The sequence below is a fragment of the Takifugu rubripes genome, chromosome 5 (genome assembly GCF_901000725.2).
Source record: "Takifugu rubripes chromosome 5, fTakRub1.2, whole genome shotgun sequence".
In the NCBI taxonomy this organism is placed as follows: domain Eukaryota; kingdom Metazoa; phylum Chordata; class Actinopteri; order Tetraodontiformes; family Tetraodontidae; genus Takifugu; species Takifugu rubripes.
In genome coordinates this window covers 3,665,521-3,674,867 of record NC_042289.1, presented here as the reverse complement: position 1 = coordinate 3,674,867, position 9,347 = coordinate 3,665,521, and the positions used below count along the sequence as shown (strand labels likewise).

Here is a 9,347-nt window from a genome sequence, read left to right as displayed (position 1 = left end):
ATTTTATTTTTTTGTTTTGACAAGACGGTGGAATTCTGTCAGAATCTCCTGGGGGAGGTGACGTCACGCGTGAAAGGCCAACTGCGCATGCGCGCCGCGGAGTCGCTGGCAGTGAGCCGAGCTGCCGTCTGTGATGTGGCTGAAGTAACGGTGTCCTGCTCGTCACCTCTGGAAATGGCAAGATACAGTTCGTTTCTTTTCCCTCCCAGAGCTAATGTAAAACTCGGGTAGCTCGCCAGGCATCGCGGGAGTAGTTTGTACAATTCCGTATTGTTTTGACTTTTAAAAAGCGAAAACAACGGCGAGCTAGCGCCAAGCTAGGACCGATGGCTAAACATTAGCTGCGTTCGACGTAGTTATCGTTCACTTTCCAACAGTCTAATAATAAATCGATTTCCGGGACCAAACAATGCGATCTTTGGGGGAGGGAGGGAACATCACCCTGATGTCCTTTGCCTTTGGTTCATTTAACCCTTTTGTGCTCCCAAGGCTTTGAAACACACTTCCGATGATGAGCTAAATTGAGGATTTGACTCAAATCAGTGCAGATCAAAACTGTAGACAAGGTGAGTGAAAAAAGCAAAATAAAGTTGTGTGTGCTCACTATTTTCAACCAGTACGATTCGAAATACCCAAGTCAGAGTTTGTGCTGTGGACCTTGTGTTTTGTTAGATTTCTGCTTAGATGCTTTAAAGGTGGCGTCACCGTTCACTGAACACGGATAAGGGCTGTGGAGGACACACAGTTCTGGTCCAGTTCTGCTTTGGAGAACTCCCACTGTGCTCTTTGTAGCGATTATTATTGTGGCCAGTGTTAAGTGGTGGTTTGGTCCTCTGCCTCAGATTCAGCCCGACCACAATGGCCACATGCTGCCCAGTGTTTTCTGCAGGTGCCCCAGGACATCTGATGGCCTGTCAGGGAAAAAAGACATGTCCTGATTAAGGTCGATGCACTGGACGCGTTTTCAACCCTTCCTGGGGCGGATGTATTCAGCAGGATTAATCAGCTGCCACTGTTGGTTTTTTGGTTATTTTGCACATGCAGACCAGTTCTGGTTATTGTCACCAGTCGCTTCAATATAGGGAAATTCATTAAAAAATAAATAGCTTCCTCTGACGTACAAAAGTACATCAGCTGATCATTCACTGTGGTTGTATTGCAGAAAGTCTGTATTGTAGCTCCCTACAGTATGAGTAACACTCTTTTAAGAATTAAAACTTGCAATGCATGAATCATTTTAAACACATCCTTGAGGAAATGGTGGCACAGCATAGTGATGCTTCTTGGATCGGCCAGCATCAAAGAGTCATCAGCATTGAACAAATCAGAATATCTGCATTCTCTGTCTGTTTTAAAGGGGTTATTTTAAATTATTAGATTATCACCTTCCTGAAATCGATTCAAAGGCGCAGATGTTATTGCATTGCTGGGATTTTGTACCAGTTTAGTTATACGGCTACTTCTCCTCAGCATTTTACAACTGTTTTTTAATCTCGCTGGCTCTGCTAAAGGAGGAAAGTGCCACGGTGATGGATGATGATTAGCAAGTGAAGGTATTACAAGCAGAAAAACAGATCCTCTCCTGTGACAAATGGGAGATTTCAGATAATCACCCAGCCCAGCAGGTGATGAGGCAGCAGGAAATGTGCATGTAAATAACGTTACATCTTGAATATACAGACGGGTCATAATCGAAGATACAGATCTGTCTGCGTACTTCATTGTCCTTTTTTTAATACATGTCATTGTGGCTTCATCAGGATTCTCTCTGGAAATCAGGAAAATCTGAATTTTGAATGATGCTGGATTCTCTTGATGCTTCTATAACAAAGAAAAATACTACCAATTTCTGTTCTGCCTATTCTCCACCCCGGACTCTCACCATGTCGTCCACACCTTTTCACACTTCCGTTACTCCCTTAAACGTCAGGAAGTGTGCGGAAGCGTTTGCATTCGTTGTGATGCAGCGTCTCGCTTCTGCTCTCTCAGCAAAGCTCGGAGAGCAGGAAGAGGAGGAATTGGGTCAACAGCCCTCAGCTTGTTGCTGTCACTGATTCACTGCTTTTGAGTGATTCCGCCCACTCCCCCATGTTTGTGTGGTTTTTCCACTATCAGTCGCCCTTTCCGTTGCCTCCCCTGTGCTCTCCCCTTCTGTTTTGATCTCTCATCATCTCTATCCACACAATCTCTTTTGCTCTAAATCTGCGCAGTGCCCTACTTTACTGTGCTCTTTTCCTGTTTTCCCATTTAAACACTGGTGAATTTTGCCTGACATTTGCTGTGCGTTCTTGTTAAATGGCGATTGCCTTGTTATTGGGTTTTAGAACCAGAAATCTACACTTAATTCTGGCTTAATTTAAGTTATTTTATTGTTATCTGTGTTAGAAGGGGAATAAAATTGGTCTAAACATTTTATCTCCCCGAATAGATGAGTCAACTCCGAGGGCGGAACATAATCCTGTCAGAGAGATTAGGCAATGACTCTCCTGTTGGCTTTGCTCCTGGGCTCCCTGCCACCGTGGCCCCACGGGGAGCCAACTCATCTTGGATACCAGACGCCACTGTGGTCACGCCAGAAGAGCCCATATTCCTCATGACCTCCACTGCCCAGACGATATCAGGCTTTTTCGTGTGGACGGCTCTCCTGATCACATGTCACCAGGTGAGCAGAGCCTGATATTTGTGGTCTTTACGCATTCATCAGTCACTCAGTGTTTCTGCTGGAGCTGCAGCAAGTGTACTGGGGAGTTCTGCTGAAGGCGCGACGCCTCCGCTACAACAGGTGGCAATTTGTGCTCTCTCAGCTTGTCAATGGCCGTTTCCAGTTGACCTAGCACCTCACAGACTGCAGCAGTAGCCAGTAGCTGGCAAGTTGGCAGCCCAGTGGAAAACTGGCACAACAATGTAGCATATTCCTTTTGTTCCTTTAAAGCTCCTCTCTTCACACGTTCAAGCTCCAGCTCAGGATTTAGCATAGCGCTCTGTGCACAGAACATCTGGTCTTTTCCTCTGGGCGTGTTAGGTCCACTTTTAAGGCTTCAACTGCAGGCAAGCTAACATTTTTATTAAAATTCACCTTTAACATGCAACAATTGGGGTTTTTTTTGTTTTTTTTAGCTGTCATGTAAACTTAAAGCTTGACGCACATATAAAAAAAAACTAGAAAACTGTGGTCAGGCAGACAAATTCTCTGTATTTTTGTTGCTTATACTGGTCCAATAGTGCCCAGTCACCTGGATCTGGATCATTTTTTTCAGTGTGCCAAGGAATATTCCAGAAAAAATGTCGACTACGGCCTCTTGCTATTGGCTCACATCACATGATGTTTGCGTTGCCTGTGTCAGTTCATCAGGCCTCCACCGTTCTCTTTCACGGTGTTTGGAAAGCGCCTCTAATGTGCATAGAATCGTCATGAATTGTACAATCCTGCTTTGTCCTCCGCTGTCGCTCTTCAAACACTGTGGAAGAAGAACCCCCCGCCTCTGTGGCAACAGGTGCCTCCAGCTCAAATACAGCATCGCAGAGCCGGGCCGGGCCGGGCAGGGGAGAGGCTCTGTGCGTATGCAGAGGCAGGATCACTTAGCAACCAGCATCGTCACAGGGGCGTTATCACCTGCTGTTTGTTGTTTTACCCAGCATGCCTCTGTCTGTCTGGTTCCAGGCTTGAGTGACAAAGACTGTGACAAAGGCCAAAAGTGTGTGTGTGTGTGTTTGTGTGTGTGTGTGTGTGTGTGTGTGTGTGTGTGTGTGTGTGTTAAAAACCCTGTGCCGCTCACCTGAAAGAAAATCAGTCAAATCAGATTAGACTCTGAGAACACACAGTGCTCTCAGCCTGCCTGTGTTGCCACCATGTTCTGAAGCGTGCCGTCCCAGTCAGGACCGAGATGCAAGTTTTGCATCCGCTGCTGTGATAATCATGGTTTAATGTGTGTAGAACCGTTGCGCTGCTGTCATTTCCAATGTTCAGACGAGTCCCTCTCAGCGCTCCTCATTCCTTCTCTCTCCCTACAGATCTACATGCATCTGCGCTATTACAGCTCCCCAAACGAACAGAGGCACATCGTCAGAATCCTCTTCATAGTCCCCATCTACGCCTTTGACTCCTGGCTCAGCCTGCTGTTCTTCACCAACGAGGAGTACTACGTGTACTTCGACACAGTCAGAGACTGCTATGAAGGTTAGCGGACTGAGGAACGCCACAGCTGCAGGCAGAAACGCGTTCAGCCTTCACTCCACGGACCCGGGTCCCGCGAAGGCCATGAGAATGAATGTGTTGTGACACCTGTGTGGCGGATGGCCTTGCTTTCATTACAGAGGTTGCCATCTTTGTTCTTGTGTTTCCACGGCCTCTTGGGATTGCAGGGGAGCTGAAACCTGTTTCCTAGCAACTGTGCGAAAACCAGCTAGTGCTTATAAAGACTTATAAAGAATCTTACCAGCGCACTGTGAATTAGTAGATTGAATCTGAGTAAAGCAGCAAAGTGTGTGTCTTACTAAATTCTTATTTTCTTTCAACCCTGCAGCGTTTGTGATCTACAACTTCTTGAGCCTTTGTTACGAGTACTTGGGAGGAGAGAGCGCCATCATGGCTGAGATCAGAGGAAAGCCCATCGAGTAAGACTTGTTCCCTCTTTAAGGCCTTTACTCAGACCTGCAGGGTGACCTTCAAGGCCCTGCCAAATATCTATATTGCCGATAAGACCGGATCCCAGAAGATAAATGTTAATGTATTTAGGCGTCCTGCAGAGATAACTGTGTCTGCTGCTGAGACTTCCCCCCCCCTCGCAAAAAGCTTTGGGAATTTGTCGGAGCACATGACACCGATCAGTGTGTCAGTCAAAGTTCCACCCTGTGGGTTTTCATTGTTGTAACACGTTCTAACTCCAGCCCTTTACGGCATCCCTTCCTCTTATTATTTAGGTCGAGCTGTGTGTACGGCACCTGCTGCTTGTGGGGAAAGACATATTCTATTGGTTTTCTCCGTTTCTGCAAACAGGTAACAATAAAATGCTTGCTATCATTTGAAACTGATGAACCTTGGCCTCAATACTGGTTATGCCAGATATGCTAGTGGTTTTAGCGAACTCTGTCATGTTTTCTGAAGGATTTGGGGGGGCAACGATTGATTGCATGCAGAAATGTTCATGATAAAAATGATTGGGTGTTTTTTTTTGGAAATCATCTACTTAAATTATGACTAGAAAGAATAGAACTTTGTATTTAAAATCATCATAAAACCCTTTAATCTTAGTGCTAAAGTTTAATATTGACTGGGGCTGAATAAATCCAGGTATTTTTGTTTTATCATCTTGACTTTAGCCAGCAGGGGCAGTAAGCGCTCATGTTTTTAAGTGTCTTACCATGCACTCACGTTTGCATTATTTCTGACACCTTCTCTGTCTTGTCAGTGAATTATGTCTAAAATGTTGCTTCAAAGAAACAGCAAAAAGTGATGAGGACTTCTTAAAACATGTGTTTAAACGTGATTTGAAGCAGAAGCAGTCGTGTTTCGTGTCTCTTCACCCGTGACTCCTTCCCCCTCCAGGCGACGCTGCAGTTCTGCGTGGTCAAACCCCTGATGGCCATGATCACTGTTATTCTTCAAGCCTTCGGGAAATACAAAGACGGAGACTTCAAGTATGCCCTCCTAGTGGCAAATTCCATTTGCTACACTTTTCTTTCATTATTAGCTACATTTTAACGAGGGCTCGTATGAAAGAACATCTTGTGTTGCTCATCGAGAACTAAAGAGTTGTTTATGGCCCAAACAAACAGCCTTTCTGTTTCTGATTATCTTGTGTGAGTCATTCTAAATGCTCCCATTTCCCTGTTTACCATTTGTCAGATGTTTGAGAGTTCAATGTGTTTTTGTGTCTTCCAGTGTGGCTAGTGGCTACCTGTACGTGACCATTATCTACAACATCTCCGTCAGTCTCTCCCTCTACGCTCTCTTCCTCTTCTACTTTGCCACGCGTGACCTACTGGTCCCGTTCAATCCTGTGCTCAAGTTCTTCATGGTCAAGTCGGTCATCTTTCTGTCCTTCTGGCAAGGTAAGTGCTTCTTTAGCATGGCTATATATCTTTGGGATTCCATCTGTGGCGTATGGTGTAAAACCCACTTACCTGGACTTGTTCAAATGGTTCAGGGATGCTTCTGGCCATTCTGGAGAAGTGTGGGGCCATTCCTCAGATCAGCCTGGTGGACTTTTCTGTGGGCGAGGGAACCGTCGCCGCTGGTTACCAGAACTTCATCATCTGCATTGAGATGTTCTTTGCTGCTGTGGCTCTGCGCCACGCGTTTACCTACAAGGTCTACATGGATAAAAGGCTGGACTCGTATGGTATGCTTACATACAGTATGTGTGTTTATTTATGTGGGAGGGTGTTGAGATTTTGAAACGTACTGCAGATTAAGTAGATAATGACACCCTTATACTTTGATCCTGTGGTTTCTTTCGTCGTCAAGGACTGATCTGACCTTTCACCTTTGACACATACCTATTCTGAGGATTCTCCTTTTTTCTTCCTTGTTTTTCTCACTTCCTCTGGTTCCTTTACTGTCTCTCTGTCTCTGTGCTGCCCTGAAAGGCTCATTTCCTATCTATGGACAATACGGTAGGTGTGACTTTAGCTTTATATGTCAATAGTTCCGTCTGCTTCTCCATGACTGTGATATTTGAGTTGTGCTTATCTTTTGAATTACAGCATGAGTTCATTTGTGTATTTGATGGTGCTGTAGTCATTTCATCATCACATGTTGTGTTTTCATAATTTTCTCTGGCCTAATGGCCTCATTTATTAGCAGTAGTGATATTCCCCTGATGACTGAAGGTTACACACTCTCTTCTTATTTACGTCCAAGGACAGATGTCTCGTTTCACCGTGTCCTAACATGCATTTCCACATCACCCAGGACCACTCTATGATCTAAACATTCTAAACAACAAAGTGAATCATGTCCTCTGTGAAGTCCGAATGATTTGTTGCTTCAGTGAGGATATTTTATGGACAGCAAGGACACACTCATTTGTCCACTTTTGTCCAGACCAGGTCAGAACAGCAGCATCTGACCTTTCCCATTCTCCTTATCCTTCCATTCTCCTCCACGCAGGCCGTTGTGCACCCATGAAGAGCATCTCCAGCAGCCTGAAGGAGACCATGAATCCAGGAGACATGGTCCAGGATGCCATCCATAACTTCTCTCCAGCCTATCAGCAGTACACCCAGCAGTCCACACTGGAGCGAAGCGGGGGGCCGCCCCTGTCCCGAAGCCACAGCAACCTCAGCACCCGGGGGGACAATGAAAAGACCCTGCTGCTCAGTTCTGACGACGAGTTCTGATGACCCAGTCTCGACTCTTGTAGCTTGAAAAATATCATCTCTAAGCTGATTTCCTTTTTTTTTTGCATTTAGACATCAGCAAAAGGTGCAATTCAGGTCATTCTTGTATACGATGCTATATGGATGTGTGACGTAATGGTGTGGTTTTATAAGGAAAAGGGAAATTGTTACTAAAGGAATATGGGAACATGAAAAAGAAATATTTTTGGACCAGAAAAGAGATGTTTAAACATTAGCAACTGCTCGACGTGTGATTTGTTTTCATGTTATAGAGATTTTTATTGACAAGTCATCTATGTTGATCCATTACAGAGCGGACAATTACCCGTGCCTGCATGGAACATTCTTATGCTGCACTTTAATGCCAGAACAAAATAGTAAGGAAATCGGTGCCATCCTCATCTGAGAAACAAGGCTTCCCGCACCATCCCGTTATCTGTTGGTTATTGGCCCCTCCTCTGCCGAGTCTGCCTCATTCTGAAGTCTTGCCAAATAGCGGCAGCAGCGCACCGATTGCTGCACACATTGACGTACATGCTGTCTTATTATATAGAATCCATTGATGTCCAGGCTAGGTTTTAATATAAGAAATCCAACCATTTTTTAATTTAACTGTTGCGTAATGAAAGTCCTTTAAAGATAATTGCTGTTGCAGAAGTTCTGTGTTTGTTGTTGTTTTTCTCTGTGAGGGAGGAAAAAAAGGTTATTTGTGTTTGTGGAGCTCTGACACGACAGCTGGAGGAGGGATTTCTAACGTGGGCAGGGGCCGACAAAAGGCCATCGCCCACGCAGATTAAGCCCTGTAAATCCAGGCTGGTTGCAATGAGCTGTGGATTCCAACCCCACATTTAGGGCGTACAGAAGTGCTTTCAGTTTCATTACAGTTGCTTTCTGATCAATTGCATTGATCAGAAAGGCACCTTGAAAGTTGTAAGATGGTAGAAAAAGAAGAGCTTGTTTGCAGTCTTTGGTTACTGTTCTGTTTCTGGAATAGAAGATGTGTTGAGTTCATATTTCCTACGGGAGGATGGTGCAGGTCTCACCTGTGGTCTCTGATGTTTGATGCTCGGACAGCAGTTTAACGTGGAGTCGCTCCTTTTGTGACAGGATGTTTCAAAAGCTGTAGTTGTTGCAAGTGGCTGTTTATCTTAAGTCATCACCAATGGGTGTATCCTTTACAAACAACAGTCGGCAGAATAATTAGTGTGTGTGGACTTGTTGAAAGGCAGGTTTAAAGCTGCGACTGCACCTTCTTCACCCAGATAAAGACCGACTTGCATGAATCTGACTTGTGACTTTAATGGTACAGAAGGGAAATTAAGCTGCCTTATAATTAGCCCTGTGCCACACCCTGTCAAACACAAGTGTCTTTATACAGAACACTAGAGAATGATTTTTGAGCTTTGAATCCATAAACGGTGTGCTACTCACAATGCTGAAAATATTAAACAAGGAAATATTATAGCAGAAAGGGAAGAATGTTGTATAGAGTTCAACACTGTAAACTTTTTTGATTACTCTAATGGCATTGCTTGATGTAATGCTTCAGTTTCATGTAATTTTATATATTCTCCAGCTTCTGTTGTATACTTTTTACAGTTTTTTTGTATATTGGTATTGTTTTGAGGTTCTATGGGTTGTTTGTGTTGAAAATAAAAGAAACGCAGATGCTGTTCAACTTGTATCACAGCAGGAATTGTATTTAATAATATAGTGCACGTATGTTGAGGATAATAAAGAAATGATAAGCAAAGCCAACAACTTCTGCGGTGTCAGCTCGTCTGCGTACACGCCTCCGGGTGAAGGGGCGGGGCCAAGCGGGGCGACAACCAATCGCAGCTACTTCCGCTCGCTGCCTGGGACATGCTAACAACAACGTAGCATCGTTCGCTGCCTTATCACAAAAATACAATTCCAGCTTAAAATACGACAAGTTTTATATGGTTCGACATTTACTTTTTGACAATCTAACAACACAAATTTCGAGATTCGACCAAAACTGAAAG

General features: G+C 44.4%; 1 protein-coding gene across 4 annotated transcripts; it reads left to right on the top strand.

Moving 5' to 3' along the window:
- Window positions 1-9: 9 nt before the first annotated feature.
- On the top strand, window positions 10-9,094 carry LOC101067677 (transmembrane protein 184B-like). 4 transcript variants are annotated; one of them, XM_029836164.1, is made up of 11 exons: window positions 120-177; window positions 490-566; window positions 2,429-2,662; window positions 4,012-4,177; window positions 4,524-4,614; window positions 4,921-4,996; window positions 5,546-5,637; window positions 5,882-6,051; window positions 6,147-6,341; window positions 6,589-6,615; window positions 7,112-9,094. In XM_029836164.1, the coding sequence occupies exons 3-11, from the start codon at window positions 2,429-2,431 to the stop codon at window positions 7,339-7,341; spliced, it is 1,281 nt and encodes a 426-aa protein (XP_029692024.1). In that variant the 5' UTR covers window positions 120-177; window positions 490-566; the 3' UTR covers window positions 7,342-9,094. The 4 variants fall into 4 exon arrangements, with proteins under 4 accessions (XP_029692026.1, XP_029692023.1, XP_029692024.1 ...); XM_029836166.1 differs by lacking the exon at window positions 490-566 and having other exon boundaries at window positions 10-177; XM_029836165.1 differs by lacking the exon at window positions 120-177 and having other exon boundaries at window positions 197-566.
- Window positions 9,095-9,347: the final 253 nt, after the last annotated feature.

Bases quoted from the DNA above. Each gene is read 5' to 3' on its own strand.
- LOC101067677 (XM_029836166.1), top strand. From the start codon at position 88: ATGCGCGCCGCGGAGTCGCTGGCAGTGAGCCGAGCTGCCGTCTGTGAT. The intron at 4,615-4,920 runs GTAAGACTTGTT...CTTATTATTTAG, and splicing joins ATCAGAGGAAAGCCCATCGA to GTCGAGCTGTGTGTACGGCA. The intron at 4,997-5,545 runs GTAACAATAAAA...TTCCCCCTCCAG, and splicing joins TTCTCCGTTTCTGCAAACAG to GCGACGCTGCAGTTCTGCGT.